This window comes from Nomascus leucogenys, chromosome 10 (genome assembly GCF_006542625.1).
Source record: "Nomascus leucogenys isolate Asia chromosome 10, Asia_NLE_v1, whole genome shotgun sequence".
Classification (NCBI taxonomy): Eukaryota; Metazoa; Chordata; class Mammalia; order Primates; family Hylobatidae; genus Nomascus; species Nomascus leucogenys.
The window spans coordinates 99,755,886-99,773,247 of NC_044390.1; the positions used below are offsets into that span (position 1 = coordinate 99,755,886).

The window sequence follows — 17,362 nt, forward strand, 5'->3', positions numbered from 1 at the left end:
CTGGCCAACACGGTGGAACCCTATCTCTACCAAAAATATAAATAATTAGCGGCTGGGCAGAGTGGCTCACGCCTGTAATCCCAGCACTTCCGGAGGCCAAGGCGGGCGAATCACGAGGTCAAGAAATCGAGGCCATCCTGGCCAACATGGTGAAACCTCGTCTCTACTAAAAATACAAAAATTAGCAGGGCGTGGGCCAGGTGCGGTGGCTCATGCCTGTAATCCCAGCACTTTGGGAGGCCTAGGCGGGCAGATCACGAGGTCAAGAGATCGAGACCATCCTGGCTAACACGGTGAAACCCCGTCTCTACTAAAAAAATACAAAAAATTAGCTGGGCGTGGTGGCGGGCACCTGTAGTCCCAGCTACTCGGGAGGCTGAGGTGGTAGAATGGCGTGAACCTGGGAGGCAGAGCTTGCAGTGAGCCGAGATTGTGCCACTGCACTCCAGGCTGGGCAACAGGGCAAGACTCCGTCTCAAAAAAAAAAAAAAAAATTAGCAGGGCGTGGTGTCACGTGCCTGTAATCCCAGCTACTCGGGAGGCTGAGGCAGGAGAACCACTTGAACCTGGGAGGCAGAAGTTGCAGTAAGCCAAGATAGCTCCACTGCATTCCAGCCTGGCGACAGAGAAAGACTCCGTCTTAAAAAAAAAAAAAAAAAAAAAAAATTAGCTGGGTGTGGTGATGCACGCCTGTAATCCCAGCTACTTGGGAGGCTGAGGCAGGAAAATCACTTGAACTGGGAAGGCAGAGGTTGCAGTGAGCCGCGATCGTGCCACTGCACCCCAGCCTGGGCAACAGAGTGAGACTGTCTCAAAAAAATAAATAAAATAAGAAATAAAAATAGGGCTGGATGCAGTGGCTCACGCCTGTAATCCTAGCACTTTTCGAGGCCGAGGCAGGCGGATTACTTGAGGTCAGGAGTTTGAAACCAGCCTGGCCAACATGATGAAACCCCCACTCTACTAAAAAATAATAAAAATTAAAAACTTAAAAGGCTGAACATTCCCGTGTGCGTGGACTGCATTTTGCCTGTCCGTCTGTCCGTCAGTGGCTAGACTGTTTGCAGCTCCTGGATGCCGTGAAGGACGTGGTGGTGCAGACGGTGGTACTAATGCCTGCTCAAGTCCTGCTTGCCTTGGGTTTTCAAAGAACTGCTCTTTCAGTTCAGAATATTTAAGGTGGAGTCGTTCCCAAAGGAAGTTTAGGGCATTTGCAAAAGTAACAGATGCTCCTGCAATTGATGCGGAAGGTGACAATTCTGACTATCCCTCTAACTTGCCACTTCCCAGTGAGTCCCACCCCCCTGCCATGATGGAGGATTAAGAACCTGGATCTCAGAGCAGATTCTAGATTAGAATCCAGAGATGACAGTACTGACACCGCTCAGGGTTGCTTTGTGCCGGAACTCTTCTGAGAGCTGCGAGAGCTGCGCGGGGTTGGCATTATTCATCCTGCAGCAGCCCTGAGGGAGGTGCCATTGTTTTCTCTGTTCCACATGTGGGGGATGCAAGATGCCTCAGCTAGCAAGAGACAAGTCCTGATTCAGAGGCAGTCAGCCAGGTCCTGAGCCACCGTCTTCACCACCTCATCACAGGGCATCAGAGTGTCACGGCAAGGTCAAGAGAATTTGCTGGAGATTTCGCATCATGTATATGGCTTACCACAGCCCGCATCAGGTCAGTTCGCTGAATACACCTTTATGGAGTGCTGTCAAGGTACACAGGGGAGAGCAGAGACCAGGAGTTTTTAGTTTCACTCACTTGAACAGTCATCAGTAAACAGGCTTTTTTTTTTTTTTTTTTTTTTTTTTTTTTTTGAGACAGTCTCGCTCTGTTGCTCAGGCTGGAGTGTGGTGGCATGATCTCGGCTCACTGCAGCCTCTCGTTTTCAAGTGATTCTCCTGGCTCAGCCTCCCGAGTAGCTGGGATTACCAGCGCGTGCCACTATGCCCTGCTAATTTTTTGTATTTTTAGTAGAGATGAGGTTTCACCATGTTGGCCAGGCTGGTCTCGAACTCCTGACCTCAAGTGATCCGCTTGCCTCAAGTGCTCAAAGTGCTGGGATTACAGGCGGGAGCCACTGCGCCCCGTGTAAAAAATACATTAAAAAAATATTTTCTCTTGGGCTGGTCAGTTTCCACACAGAGGATCCTTTAGTTCTTGTCAGGGTGTTGGGGGAAGGATGGTGGTGGTAGCTGAGCATGGAATGAGCCTAGTGGCCAACATTCTTGTGTCTATCTGGAGGAAAGGGGTTAGAGGTCCTACTGTTCCTTATGTGAACTCTGTGTAATCCCATCTTTATTACTGCATCCCCGATCTGAGCTATGCTTGGTGTCCTGAAATCCAGAATCCTCCTGTTCAAGTCCCCTGGAATGGCCTTTCTCTAGTGCTCCACGGTGATGAAAGTGAGCTATTCCCCTGAACATGTGGGTGAGAAACGAAATGTGGAAGGCAACCTTTTCCTCTAAATGCCCCTGCTTTCAGCCCCACAAGCTCTCAGACAGGAGGCTAATGCTGCCAATTCCCAGACTCTTCCAGACTCACTGGATTAAATGAACTTGCTTCCTGGTTTCCTTCCACATAGGCACTGGTGTTCCATTTTCTCAGGTTGACAAAGATCTGATTTCCAGCTTTGGAACTTTTGTTAACTGATTGATCTGCTGTCCTTTGTTCTTATGGACTCAACTATGTCCTTGTGGATTTTACATTTTGTTTTTTATTTATTTTTTGAGATGGAGTCTTGCTCTGTCACCCAGGCTGGAGTGCAGTAGTGTGATCTCAGCTCACTGCATCTTCTGCCTCCTGGGTTCCAGCGATTCTCCTGCCTGAGCCTCGTGGGTAGCTGGGATTACAGGTGTGTACCAGCTAATTTTTGTATTTTTAGTAGAGATGGGGTTTCACCATGTTGGCCAGGCTGGTCTCAAACTCCTGACCTCAGGTGATCCGCCCGCCTCGGCCTCCCAAAGTGCTGGGATTACAGGCATGAGCCACTGAGCCTGGCTGATTTTCTGTTTTTTTGAGACAGAGTCTCTGTCACCCAGGCTGGAGTGCAGTGGCGCGATCCTGGCTTAATGCAACCTCTGCCTCCCAGGTTCAAGTGATTATCTTGACTTAGGCTCCTGAGTAGCGGGGACTACAGGCGCGCACCACCACGCCAGGCTTTTTTGTATTTTCAGTAGAGACGGGGTTTCACCATGTTGGTCAGGATGGTCTCGATCTCCTGACCTCGTGATCCGCCCACCTCAGCCTCCCAAAGTGCTGGGATTACAAGCGTGAGGCACTGCGCCCGGCCCGATTTTCCTTTATTTTATTTTTTTTGAGACGGAGTCTCGCTCTGTCGCCCAGTCTGGAGTGCAGTGGTGCGATCTCGGCTCACTGCAAGCTCCGCCTCCCGGGTTCACGCCATCCTCCTGCCTCAGCCTCCCTAGTAGCTGGGACTACAGGCGCCTGCCACCATGCCCTGCAATTTTTTTGTTTTGTATTTTCAGTGGATACGGGGTTTCACCATGTTAGCCAGGATGGTCTCGAGCACGTGACCTCGTGATCCGCTCACCTCGGCCTCCCAAAGTGCTGGGATTACAGGCGTGAGCCACCGCGCCGGGCCTTCCTTTTATTTTTATTTTTTAAATCTTCCTATCATTTTTAGTAAATGACCTGGAAGAAGCAGATCTAACTGGAAGCGTACAGGTTGAAGAAAGCCTGTTTAAGCAGAAGTCTCGGTATTTCTGTGGAAACATTTAGTTTTTTTATTTTTATTTTTTTGAGACATTGTTTCACTGTTGCCCAGGCTGGAGTGCAGTGAGGCAATCTCAGCTCACTGCAACCTCCGCTTCCTGGGTTCAAGCAACTCTCCTGCCTCAGCCTCCTGAGTAGCTGGTATTACGGGCTGGAGCCACCGTGCCCGGCTAATTTTTGTATTTTTAGTAGAGACCGGGTTTCACCATGTTGGCCAGGCTGGTCTCGAATTCCTGACCTCAGGTGATCCGCCTGTCTCGGCCTCCCAAAGTGTTGTGATTACAGGGGTGAGCCACTGAGCCCAGGCCCAAGTGATTTTTAAATAGCTTAAATCAGATCATGTCATTTCCCAATTTTAAAATGGGCAGAGATGGTCCAGCAATCCCACTTCTGGGTGCAGACGCAAAACAATAAATGAAAGAGATCTGCACGCAGCACTGTTCACGCTAGCGAGGAGATGGCAACAGGGCAAGCGTCTAACAGTGGGTAAGCGGTGGGGTCGGTCCACGCAGGGAGCGCTGGTTCCCCTGGAAGGAAACCCAGGCTCTAAAGCGGTCCCTCTGAGGACCCTGCTAAGCGAAACGCGCCGGCCATAGAAAGACTGTCCCGCAGGAGAGGACGGTGTTCGGCCCGGGGTTGAGGGGTCGGCACCAGCAGGAGGGACAGCCCGGCCGAACCTGAACGCACTTCAGGCCGCTTGAACCGCACATGCAGGAACGGCGCCGACGGAAAACTTTATTTCGTGTTCCGCCACCAAAAAAATATCGTTTAAACAAACCTGCGGCAGTTTCCCAGCTCCCTTAAACCAGGGTCCCAAGTTCTCCGCGTCTCCGCCCCTGCACCCAGCCTCCGGCCTGGGCAGGCGCTTCCGGTGCGGAACCTTCTGGAAAGCACCGCGCCGCCCTCCCGGCGTCCCCACAACCCTGCGCGCACCGGCGCTCGCGAGCACAAGTGACGGGACTGGAGGGTGGCCGGGCAGGTGGTTCCGCGAAAACGCCCCTTCCTGGAAGGCTGCCCCTCCCCAGGAGGCGGGACTTCCGCCCCTGCCGCCCGGAAGCGGCAGCCCGGGGAAGCGTGTCCCTTGCGGAGCGCCGTCGGGGCCGTGGGCGCCTGCGCGGGCCGGCGCGGGAGCGGACGGCATGGCGTTCCGGCAGGCGCTGCAGCTGGCGGCCTGCGGGCTGGCCGGGGGCTCGGCCGCCGTGCTCTTCTCGGCCGTGGCGGTAGGGAAGCCGCGCGCAGGCGGGGACGCAGAGCCGCGCCCGGCTGAGCCGCCGGCCTGGGCGGGGGGCGCGCGGCCGGGCCCCGGCGTCTGGGACCCCAACTGGGACAGGTGCGCGCGGGGCTGGTTGGGGCCGGGGTCGGGATGGGGGTCAGGGCCGGTGTTACCCTTGGGATCGGGATCGGGATCGGGACCAGGTTTAAGGTTGCGATCGGGTCGAGATCTGGGGTCGCCGTCCGCTTCCCCCAGCGGAGGATCCGCTTTCCGGGGCCGCTCTGCGCGGAGGGTTCTGGGGGCGGCGGACCCTTCCCGCCGGCTTCTGTGGGCCGGGCTCCGTCGCGTCCTCGCCCTTCTCCCCGCCCCTGCGAGTCCGTCCTGGGTGCCATCGCCGGAGCGCGGGCCGGGGCGAGGCTGGGGTGGAAACCGGGCCTCCTCCAGGGGTGTTTGCAGGAGCGCGCCCGCGAGCCGCGTGTGGTTATTGAGCGTTTGAAATATGGCTGGTGTGATTCCTGAAGGGAATGCTTAGTTTACGTCAATTTAAACTTAACGCAAGCACGGCCGGGTGCGGTAGCTCACGCCTCTAATCCCAGCGTTTGGGAGGCCGAGGCCGGAGGATCGCTTGAGCCCAGAAATTTGAAACCAGCCTGGGCAACAAAGTGAGACCCCCATCTCTACAAAAAAATACAAAAAAAAATTAGCCGAGCCAGGTGGCGCGCGCCTGTGGTCCCAGCTACTCGGGAGGCTGAGGTAGGAGGATCCCTTGAGTCCAGGGGTCCCAGGCTGCACAGTGTGAGCCGAGATCCCGCCACTTCACTCCAGCCTGAGCAACAGCGCCTGTCCCAAAGGAAAAAAAAAAAAAAAGTAGTGCAGGTTTTTAACATTAGTTATGTGTTGAAATACTATTTTTAGCATATTGAATTAAAAATATGATCGAAATTCACCTTTTTAAAATGTTGCTGTTAGAAAATTTATAATTTCACATGTTGCTGGCATTCCGTTTCTGTCGGCCAGGACTGCTCTAGAGGCAAGGATGGTTTGCCCAGTCCTAACTCCTCATTATACTCAGTACTTTGCGAAAGGGGGCACAGAATTATACTTACTACTGTGGTTGCGTTAGGTACTTTGTTAGATTTTTATCGTTTGTTAACCTTATTGCCTCTATTATTAGCATCATGCACTAAGCATGGTGTATGTATCAAAATTAATGAGCCAAAATAATATACATTATTAATTATAGTTATATTATTATATTAGTTTATAATACATTACTATTAACTAAGGTTCATGCTTCATTGAGATTTCCTCAGCTTTTACCTGCTGTTCTGTTCTAGGGTCCCACATGACAAGTAGTCTTCATGCCTCCTTAGGCACGTTTTAGCTGCAACAATTTCTCAGACTTGTTTTGACGATCATGACTGTTTGAGGTGTCCTGGTCGGTTTGGTAGAAGGTCCCTCAGCTGAGACTTCTCTGAAGGTTTTCTCATGATTAGACTGGAGTTACATTCTTTTTCCTTCTTTTCTTTTTTCTTGAGACGGAGTTTCGCTCTTGTTGCCCAGGCTGGAGTGCAATGGTGCAATCTCGGCTCACTGCAACCTCCGCCTCCCAGGTTCAAGCGATTCTCCTGCCTCAGCTTCCCAAGTAGCTGGGATTACAGGCACACGCCATGATGCCCAGCTAATTTTGTATTTTTAGTAGAGACGGGGTTTCTCCATGTCAGTCAGGCTGGTCTTGAACTCCCGACCTTAGGTGATCCTCCCGCCTCGGCCTCCCAAAGTGCTGGGATTACAGGCATGAACCACCATGCCCAGCCTGTTATATTCTTTTTTTAAAATCAGAATTCCAAAAAATCAGAAATTCTGAATCAATATTCTGAATTTCTTAGGTCTTTTTAAGGAAACAGATTCACTCTGCCGTTAAAGAACTTGAAGTAGGCTGGGTGCGGTGGCTCACGCCTATAATCCCAGCACTTTGAGAGGCTGAGGCGGGCGGATCACTTGAGGTCAGGAGTTCGAGACCAGCCTGACCAACATGGTGACGCTCTGTATTTACTAAAAATACAAAAAAATTAGCCAGGCATGGTGGCACGCACCTGTAGTCCCAGCTACTCGGGAGGCTGAGGCAGGAGAATCACTTGAACCCAGGAGGTGGAGGCTGCAGTGAGCCCAGATCACGCCACTGCACTCCAGCCTGGGTGACAGAGTGAAACTCTGTCTCAAAAAAAGAAAAAAAAAGAACTTGAAGTAGAACCGGGAGCTGAGCTCAGCCTTTCTCTTTTAAGCAGGTGTTCTGTATTTGCTTGTCATGTCTGGAGAGAAGTGAATTGGGCCTTGTGGGCTGGCAAAGACTCGTACAGACAGAAGGCATGAGCAGCTACAGGAAGGTGCTAGAAGACAGCGTGTTTCTTCTTGAGTCTCATGTGTCCACATTGGAAAGTTCCAGAGCCTCATCTGGTGAAATCTCCAGCTTCTTCCTGGAGGTCTCATGCAGTTTACGGCTTCCTGTCTCTGTGCCTATAGCTCCCAAATATTTTCTCTGGGTCAGCCTGACTCCCCCAAACCTGCCAATTTGAGTCTTGGCCTGGTTTATGACAGGCCCCGAGGTCAGCGTGGCCCAAATGGAGCCCTCGAGTCACCATCGTGCCCTTCCACAGCTTCCTTTTCTGCCACTGTCTCAGTGAGTAAATACCAGCAGGTTCAACTTTTGCTATTCCCAGCTCTGCTGCGTTGAACTTTTTTTGTTGCTGTTGAGACAGGGTCTCGCTCTGTTGCCCAGGCTGGAGCGCAGTGCAGTGGCAAGATCATGGCTCCCTCCTAGGCCCAAGCAATCCTCCCACCTCAGCCTCCTGAGTAGCTGAGACTACATCTGCGGACCACCTTGCCCGGCTAATTTTTTAATATTTTTGTAGAGACGGGGTCCCCCTATGTTGCCCAGGCTGGTCTTGAACTCCTGGGCTCAAGTGATCTGCCCACCTCAGCCTCCCAGAGTGCTGGGATCCACTCTTTTTCAGATTCCAGCAGCTCTGGAACAGGCTTTCATAATGGGAATGTTTTCTTCCTCACTGAGTGTTTATTTTCTGAGGCGGAGTCTCACTCTGTCGCCCAGGCTGGAGTGCAGCGGCCCGATCTCAGCTCTCTGCAACCTCCGCCTCCCAGGTTCAAGCGATTCTCCTGCCTCAGCCTTTCAAATAGCTGGGATTACAGGCGTGTGCCACCAAGCCCAGCTAATTTTTTCTATTTTTAGTAGAGGTGGGATTTCACCATGTTGGCCAGGCTAGTACTGAACTCCTGACCTCAGTTCATCTGCCCACCTCAGCCTCCCAAATGCTGGGATTACATGTGTGAGCCACTGCACCCGGCCTGAGGGTCTAAAATATGCTTAGTATGACTGAGGACATGATGTTTTAATTTTATTTAATTTTTGCTTAAATTTTGAATTGAAACATCCTCATAGGTAGTGGCTGCTTTTGGGCATTGCAGTTCTACTCTCTGCTGAAGCGTCATGGTCAGGGAGGCCATCTTGGCCCCGTGGACACTTTGCGCCTGCCCCCCGATAGCCGCCGTCCTCTTTCCTAGCCTGGCGTTCTCCGTACCCACAGTTGCGTTCGGGGTAGTCTGTCTCTTGCTGTTCACTGTCTGCCTCTCATTAGAGAAGAAGGTGCACAGGGCTTTGCTTGTCTGTTTTGCTCTCCAGTGCATCACTCAGAACAGGCCTGGCACTAGCTTTGTGGGAGGGACAGTGGCGGTATGCTCAGAGGCCTCCAATTTGGAAATAACATCTTGTCAGAAAAACTCAAACTTGGCAACAGAGGTCACAAGGATGTATCTTGTATTTCAACATCAGGCGAGAACCACTGTCTCTGATCAACGTGCGGAAGAGGAACGTGGAATCTGGGGAAGAAGAGCTGGCGTCCAAGCTGGACCACTACAAAGCCAAGGCCACACGGCACATCTTCCTCATCAGGCATTCCCAGTACCACGTGGATGGCTCCCTGGAGAAGGACCGCACTCTGACCCCGCTGGGTATGTGGTGGGTTCAGATCCTCCGCGGACCCCATTGGTTATGTGGCCAGGTGCATATCCTCTGCTGGCGCCTTGGTTATCTGACTGGGTGCAGGTCCTCCACGGACCCCCTTGGTCAGCTTTCTTGAAAGTGCTTGGGGCACTGGGACCCAAGTCTGAGACCATCACCCCTGAATCACATTGTTATTACCAGTAACTGTCAGCTGAACTTGGACAGAAGACAAGCTTTTCAAAATGTCCTTACCTTGGCGGGGTGCGGTGGCTCACACCTGTAATCCCAGCACTTTGGGAGGCCGAGGCGGGCGGATTACCTGAGGTCAGGAATTTGAGACCAGCTTGGCCAACACGGCAAAACCCCATCTCTACTAAAAGTACAAAAATTAGCCAGGTGCGGTGGCGGGCGCCTGTGGTCCCAGCTACTTGGGGAGCTGAGGCAGGAGAATGGTGTGAACCCTGGAGGCGGAGCTTGCAGTGAGCCGAGATTGCACCACTGCACTCCAGCCTGGGCGACAGAGCAAGACTCCGTCTCAAAAAAAAAATAAAAATAAAAATGTCCTTACCTTGGCCAGGCATGGTGGCTCACGCCTGTAATCCCAACACTTTGGGAGGCCGAGGCAGGTGGATCACCTGAGGTCAGGAGTTTGAGACCAGCCTGGCCAACAGGGCAAAACCTTGTCTCTACTAAAAGTACAAAAATTAGCCGGGTGCGGTGGCAGGTACCTGTAATCCCAGCTACTAAGGAGGCTGAGGCAGGAGAATCACTTGACCCTGGGAGGTGGAGGTTGCAGTGAGCCAAGATTGCACCACTGCACTCTAGCCTAGGTGACAGAGTGAGACTCCGTCTCAAAAAAAAGCCCTTAACTTTTAGCAAATGTTGGACAGATCTTGTTTGCGTGAGACCAAATGCAGTGCATATCCCAGCAGGGGTTTTATACCTGCTTGATGCCTTGGAAAGCGGCGTGGCTTGTGCCCTCGGCTGCTCACCTGGACCTGCTGCCAAAGACCCTTCTCTGCGGTACTCACAGGCCTGATGCCTGGCGTCTGCTTTTTTGTTTGTTTTGTTTTGAGACATAGTCCTGCTCTGTTACCCAGGCTGGAGTGCAGTGACGCGATCTTGGCCCACTGCAACCTCTGCCTCCGGGGTTCAAGCAATTCTCCTGCTCAGGCTCCCAAGTAGCTGCGACTACGGGCACACGCTGCCATGCCCTGCTAGTTTTTTGTATTTTTAGTAGAGACGGGATTTCACCGTGTTAGCCAGGATGGTCTCGATCTCCTGACCTCGTGATCCGCCCGCCTCGGCCTCCAAAAGTGCTGGGATTACAGGCGTGAGCCGCCGCGCCCGGCCTGATTTTTTTGTGTGTGTTTTTAGTAGAGACAGGGTTTCACCATATTGGCCATGCTGGTCTCAGACTCCTGACCTAGTAATCCGCCTGCCTTAGCCTTCCAAAGTGCTGGGGTGACAGGTGTGAGCCACCGCGCCCGGCCTGGTGTCTGCCTCTTAATGCCCTGTTGAACAGGCGGGACTGAGCAACAGGATCCCGCCTGTCCCCACTTGCAGACGCTGCATAGACAGCGTCCAGGAGGGTCCTTCCACCTTGTCCTTGTGTCCCTGTGTGGGTGGAGCTGTAGAAGAAATGCCTGCCTAGAGAAGGAAATGTGGGGTGGGCTAAGGTCGAGTTTACATTTTGAAAAGTTCTTCAAATGGGATAGTGTCTGTTCATACACATATTAAAAATTCAAATAGTAAAAATGTGCAGGGCTGTCCTCCACAGACGCCTCCCCCCAGCCCCCAGAGCTGTCCCGGCTGCTTGTACACAAAGAAAGTGGAGTGACAGACGCAGATGTGGCTGCATCCAGTGGATTCGGCCTTCCTGAGGGCGTTTTCACCTGGATGCAGAAGCTCACAAGAGAAAAGGCATCTGCACTGGTGTCCGGCCCCACGTAGCAGCTCGGGTGTTTAGGTCCCGCTGTGTTGGCCTCCGTCATGGCACGTGGCTGGGGGCCCCTGAGGCTCAGGTTTTGGGCATAGTTGAGTGAGGGTGACACGGGGGGGACCCAGAAACCACCCCTGGGCCCCACCAAGCGCCAGCCACCGTCCGGTTTGCTTGCTGCTGCCATTGATGGAATCAGATGCATTTTTTTTTTCCTGTATGGGGGTGAAGACAGTTGAGTGCCGCCCCCTGAGGCCCAAGCCTAGGGAGGGCAGGAGCCATGGGCTGAGCTTGCTGCCTGATCCAGGCTCGTGTTTATGGGCGGAGGAGGGCGTGTTTGCGGGGGGAGGAGGGGGTGTTTGCGGGGAGGGGGGTGTTTGGGGGAGGGGGGGGTTTGCGGGGGGAGGGGTGTTGCGGGGGGAGGGGGGTGTTTGCGGGGGGAGGGGGTGTTTGCGGTTGGAGGAGGGCGTGTTTGCGGGAGGAGGGGTGTTTGGGGGAGGAGGGGGTGTTTGCGGGAGGAGGAGGGCGTGTTTGCGGGGGAGGAGGGCGGTTTGTGGGGAGGGCGTGTTTGCGGGAGGAGGAGGGCGTGTTTGCGGGGAGGAGGAGGGGTGTTTGCGGGGGGAGGGGGGGGGGGGGGGGGGGGGGGGGGGGGGGGGGGGGGGGGGGGGGGGGGGGGGGGGGGGGGGGGGGGGGGGGGAGGAGGGCGTGTTTGCGGGAGGAGGAGGGCGTGTTTGCGGGGGAGGAGGGCGTGTTTGCGGGGGGAGGGGGGGGGGGGGGGGGGGGGGGAGGGGTGTGCGGGGGGGGGGGGGGGGGGGGGTGTTTGCGGGGGAGGAGGAGGGCGTGTTTGCGGGGAGGAGGAGGGGCGTGTTTGCGGGGGAGGAGGGCGTGTTTGCGGGGGAGGAGGGGTGTTTGCGGGGGAGGAGGGGTGTTTGCGGGGAGGAGGAGGGGTGTTTGCGGGGGGAGGAGGGGTGTTTGCGGGAGGAGGAGGGCGTGTTTGCGGGGGAGGAGGAGGGCGTGTTGGGGGGGAGGAGGGGGGGGGGGGAGGGGGTGTTTGCGGGGGGGAGGAGGGGGGGGGGGGGGGGGGGGGGGGGGGGGGGGGGGGGGGGGGGGGGGGGGGGGGGGGGGGGGGGGGGGGGGGGGGGGAGGGGGGTGTGGGGGGAGGAGGGGTGTTTGCGGTTGGAGGAGGGGGTGCAGGTGCAACACTCAGGTGCCTTTCACCTTCCAGGTCGGGAGCAGGCTGAACTCACTGGGCTCCGCCTCGCAAGCTTGGGGTTGAAGTTTAATAAAATCGTCCATTCCTCTATGACCCGCGCCATAGAGACCACCGATATCATCAGCCGGCACCTGCCAGGTGAGTGCTGGGCACGGGGCCTCCATGCTTGGCAGCAGTGGACTGCCCGTGGCAGGGCCCCGGCCTGAGCTCCTGGCCACCGGGAGGTCACAGCATCTCCGCCGGCGGGGCTGCCTCACCCAGAGCTTCACTGTGCTTCTCCCCAGGCGTGTGCAAAGTCAGCACAGACCTGCTGCGGGAAGGCGCCCCCATCGAGCCAGACCCGCCCGTGTCTCACTGGAAGCCGGAAGCTGTGGTAAAAACCTCCCCAGGGAGCAGCTGTGTCACCCTCGCCTTCCCTGGGCAAGGCGGCCCTACTGGGCTCACCATCCACCACGTGCCCGGCCATCCCACGGGCTTCCCCGGGCGGCGATGGGGTCTGTCCTCCTGACGCCCGCCTTGCCCATGTACTTCCACACTGACGGTTCCTCACTCTGCCCCCAGCAGTATTACGAAGACGGAGCCCGGATCGAGGCCGCCTTCCGGAACTACATCCACCGCGCAGATGCCAGGCAGGAGGAGGACAGTTACGAGATCTTCATTTGTCACGCCAACGTCATCCGCTACATTGTGTGCAGGTAGGCAGCTGCTGGGCTGGGCGTGGCCTAAAATAATTTCAGACTTAGAGAAAAGCATGAGGAAGGAAGGAGAAGCTGAGCGAGACCCCTTTCCACTGCCGATGCCACCCTAGTCAGCCCTCTCCAGCCCCTGGTCGTCCACTCCCCGCAAGTCCTAGTCAGTTACACAGTAGGTGGCGTGTTACTTGGAGCTTCTCATGAGTGTGTTTTGGGCAAGGGTTGTGCAGACACAGAGGAGCCCCTGTGGTGTCCTGGGTGGGGTCCTGGGCGGGGTGCGTCCTGGGTGGGGTCCTGGGCGGGGTCTGTGCTGGGTGGGGTCCTGGGCGGGGCGCGTGCTCGGTGGGGATCCTGGGCACGGTGCATGCTGGACGTCACACAGCCCTGGTTATTTTCCCTTTGTAATTGAACATCCTGTTTCCCCTCAAACTCGGCCAACCGCCTTCTGCCTCCGGCAAGATCCCACTGGCAGCATCCTGCCGCTGTTGTCTGCTGGGGTTTTGTGCTTCTGGGATCCTGACCTCTTTCACTTGCTGATCTGTGGGCGCTCCCACCTGTGTGCCGGCGTGACGGCGCGGGGCGTCCACTCCCCTCTGGGTCGAGGCCACAGCTGAGTCACGTTGCTGCCCGGGCTGCTCCCTTGGGGGGCCCTTGTCCCTCAACCTGCCCTGCTGCCCCACTCTCGGCACCACAGAATGATCCGGGTTCGGGTTGCCTTTTCCCTGCCACCACCCTGTAATCAGCCACTTCTTTAAGGAGCTCTTTGGGGGCAGGGCCAGCTCTATGGTTACGTACTTGAAACAGTCAGAAGGGTTGGCCAAATCTCACTAAATGCAAATTTGAAATACATTTGCCTCTCCTCTGGATCCATTAGGAAATATGTGTGTGGGCTCCAGAGCTGAGGGGGCCCTCGTGTGCGTGACGAGTCCTGTGGTGGGAGGACAGGACGGCACTGGTCAGTGATGCCGTGTGAGGCTGGGCCCTGGCCTCTGCCCGCCTGTCACCTGGACCTGTCACTAGGGCTGGGGCTGCTGGGAGCACCATGGTCAGAAGAGCAGCAGCTCCCAGAAAGTTGAGGATGTAGGGGCCAAGATTCTCAAGCTTGGCTCCAGACCAGATAGAGCTTTTCTGGGGGTTGGAGCCTCCGGGTGGTGTGGCCTCAGGCTAAGTGAGTACCTGTTTGCTGTGAGTCGTTCGTTGCCTCCTGTCTGTGCTTGTGAATGAGCCGTATGGGTGGCTTCTATGCTGCCACCACCACCTTGTGTGTCCACGACACAGTCAGCCCAAGGTGACCCAAATGCTAAAAATGCACAGAAATAACCGGGGCCGGAGAGTGGAGCTGACCTGAGTCAACACGGTGGTGAGGGCCAGGCAGGTGCACCTGGACACGAGGATGGCTGTGCTGTTCCGGCCGGCGCCGCCGGGCAGCCCTGAGGAGGCTCGGGAAGCAGTGTGAGGGTGGCCATGCGGCTCACTGAGACAGGGCGGTGGGTGGCTCAGAGGCGGTGATGGCAACACCGAGCTTTTCCGCAAATGCGAACTGTACCTAAGAAGTGCATGAAGATGCCACGGCGGGTAGATCCCATCTCCGTTCTTTGCTTTCCCAGAAAGGGACCTGTTGCACTAACTGGCTGCTCCCTGCTTTTTTTTATATGGGAAAAGCAGAAATTAAATTGTGTTTCCTCGTAAGAAGTCAGCGTTTTTCTGATCTGTGCAAATCTTGAGTTGGGGTTGGGCCCCTGTCCTAAAGAGGGCAGGTCCCCAAGTGTGATGGCTCAATTCACGTCGATCCCAGCCATCGATTCACGTCGATCCCAGCCAGATCTTCCCCAAGAAGCCCCGACTGAAGACAGGAGCGGCTTGGCTGATGTGTACCCCGGCCCTGAAGCTGCTCTGAGACTTCTTACTGAACACAGCAGCCTGGCGCAGCCTGGCCCGGCCTGTTTTAAGGACACAGCCCCCTGGCTCTAGCCCAGCCCTTTTTTTTTTTTTGAGATGGAGTCTTGCTTTGTCGCCCAGGCTGGAGTGCAGTGGTGCGATCTTGGCTCACTGCAAGCTCCGCCTCCCGAGTTTACACCATTCTCCTGCCTCAGCTTCCAGAGTAGCTGGGACTATAGGCACCCGCCATCATGCCCGGCTAATTTTTTGCATTTTTAGTAGAGACGGGGTTTCACCGTGTTAGCTAGGATGGTCTCGATCTCCAGACCTCGTGATCTACCTGCCTCGGCCTCCCAAAGTGCTGGGATTACAGGCGTGAGCCACTACACCCGGCCTAGCCCAGCCCGTTTTAAGGACAGAGCCCCCTGGCTCTAACGTGCTCTTTCTCTCTCTCTATCCCCAGAGCGCTGCAGTTTCCTCCTGAAGGCTGGCTCCGGCTCTCCCTCAACAACGGCAGCATCACCCACCTGGTGATCCGACCCAACGGCCGAGTTGCGCTCAGGACCCTCGGGGACACAGGGTTCATGCCTCCCGACAAGATCACCCGATCCTGAGGGCGCCCGCAGGGCTCCAGCCTCTTCTTCCCTCTGTCCTCCCCGCACAGGCCGCACGCGCTTACGTTTTGTTCCCAAGGAGACCGGTGGAAAAGTAGAAACCTGCAATGCTGCATCTGGGGACTGACTTGTGACCAGGCTGAGAAGGGGAGAGTTGGGATCAGACAGCCTGACTTCTCTGCAGGGTTTTATACCTGACCGTGAACCCCCAGGATGGCGTGGGGTTTAAGGTGAAAGCGTCTCACGCACAAGTCAGGCCTGTTGTGGGGACCTGAAAGAAGCCTGACCCAGACCACCACGTTCGCAGCCGCAGCTGACCCGTGCTGAGGGTCCGTGCTCCATTGGCAAAGCCGGTCAGGCACGAGGGCGACTGAGGCACATGGATGAGGAGGGCACCCAGGTTCTGTTCACAACTCACTTCACTTCATACATCCTTTTAGTTTCTTAAAACCCTCTTGTCACTTAAATATTTGTCAAAGATTTTCTGGCTGGGCACAGTGGCTCACACCTGTATTCCCAGCTACTCAGGAGGCCAGGGTGGGAGGGAGGATCACTTGAGCCCAGGAGTTCAAGACCAGCCTGGACAAGGCAACATAGCGAGACCCTGCCTCTACTAAAAATACAAAACTTAGCTGGGTGTGGTCGTGGGCATCTAGAGTCCCAGCTACTTGGGAAGCTGAGGTGGGTGGATCACTTGGGCCCAGGAGCTGGAGGCTGCAGTGAGTTGTGATTGTGTCACTGCACTCCAGCCTGGGCAACCGAGGGAGACTTAAAGCAATTTTTTGTTTTTTTGAAACAGAGTTTCACTCTTGTTGCCCAGGCTGGAGTGCAGTGGTGTGATCTCGGCTCACCACAACCTCTGCCTCCCGGGTTCAAGTGATTCTCCTGCCTCAGCTCCCGAGTAGCTGGGATTACAGTCGCCCACCACCATACCCGGCTAATTTTTTGTATTTTTAGTAAAGACGGGGTTTCGTGGAGAAACCAATATAGAATTGGTCAGGCTGGTCTCGAAATCCCAACCTCAGGTGATTCACCCACCTCGGCCTCCCAAAGTGCTAGGATTAAAGGCATGAGCCATCGTGCCCGGCCTAAAAAATTTTTTTTCTTCATCTGGGTTTTTGCTTTGAAAACAAGTTTCTCCAAATTTACAGATTCCTGATGATGTTGGGTCTGAACTCACCAACTTGATTAGGCCTTTAGGGGCTGAGGGACTAACCAGCTGCACAGGTGACTGGACAGGGGAGGGCAGGTGAGGTGGGTCTACAGAGGCGGCTTCACCTTTGACCTTCATGCTAGTCTCGGCTGAGGTGACATGCTAGTGACAGCCCGATAGGGGGTTACCCTTATTGAGTAAAATATTCCAGATTGACAGCTCAATCTTAGTTTGCCTCCGGTTAATCTTTTATGCTTAGGGATTAAATGTGTGGTTTTTTTTTTTTGGAGACGGAGTCTCGCTCTGTCACCCAGGCTGTAGTGCAGTGGGGCAATCTCGGCTCACTGCAACCTCTGCCTCCTGGGTTCAAACAATTCTCCTGCCTCAGCCTCCCAAGTAGCTGGGATCACAGGCGCCCGCCACCACACCTGACTAATTTTTTATTTTTAGTAGAGATGGGGTTTCACCATGTTGGCCAGGCTGGTCTCGAACTCCTGACCTCGTGATCTACCCACCTCGGCCTCCCAAAGTGCTGGGATTACAGGCATGAGCTACCGTGTGTGTACCCAGATACTCTGTTAATTTAGGAAAAACAGTACAATTTCTATGAAGTGGTTGTGACTATTATTTTCTGTAGTCGATACAATTGGGATATCTGATCTATTTCTCTGTCTACTTTGGAAATGATTGCATAATAAAATTTTACTGTTTTTTTTAAAAGGACTAGTTGTGACTGTGTTAAAAACGGGAAACTTCGGCCAGGCATGGTGGCTCACATCTGTAATCCCAGCACTTTAGGAGGCCCAGGCAGGTGGATCGTGAGATCGGGAGTTCAAGATCAGTCTGACCAACATGGTGAAACCCCATCTCTACTAAAAATACAAAAATTAGCCAGGCGTGGCGGGCG

General features: G+C 54.9%; 1 protein-coding gene across 2 annotated transcripts; it reads left to right on the forward strand.

The window, feature by feature from the left end:
• Positions 1–4,798: 4,798 nt before the first annotated feature.
• Positions 4,799–15,797, forward strand: PGAM5 (PGAM family member 5, mitochondrial serine/threonine protein phosphatase). 2 transcript variants are annotated; one of them, XM_030821739.1, is made up of 6 exons: positions 4,799–5,065; positions 8,796–8,974; positions 12,131–12,256; positions 12,403–12,491; positions 12,680–12,813; positions 15,152–15,797. In XM_030821739.1, the coding sequence occupies exons 1-6, from the start codon at positions 4,875–4,877 to the stop codon at positions 15,300–15,302; spliced, it is 870 nt and encodes a 289-aa protein (XP_030677599.1). In that variant the 5' UTR covers positions 4,799–4,874; the 3' UTR covers positions 15,303–15,797. The 2 variants fall into 2 exon arrangements, with proteins under 2 accessions (XP_030677599.1, XP_030677600.1); XM_030821740.1 differs by having other exon boundaries at positions 12,683–12,813.
• The last annotated feature ends 1,565 nt before the right edge of the window (positions 15,798–17,362 follow it).

What these genes read in the sequence shown, in the direction of transcription:
- PGAM5 (XM_030821739.1), top strand. Translation starts at nt 4,875, where the DNA reads ATGGCGTTCCGGCAGGCGCTGCAGCTGGCGGCCTGCGGGCTGGCCGGG. An exon ending in ACTGGAAGCCGGAAGCTGTG is followed by an intron (nt 12,492 to 12,679) that starts GTAAAAACCTCC and finishes CTCTGCCCCCAG; the next exon opens with CAGTATTACGAAGACGGAGC. An exon ending in ATCCGCTACATTGTGTGCAG is followed by an intron (nt 12,814 to 15,151) that starts GTAGGCAGCTGC and finishes CTCTATCCCCAG; the next exon opens with AGCGCTGCAGTTTCCTCCTG.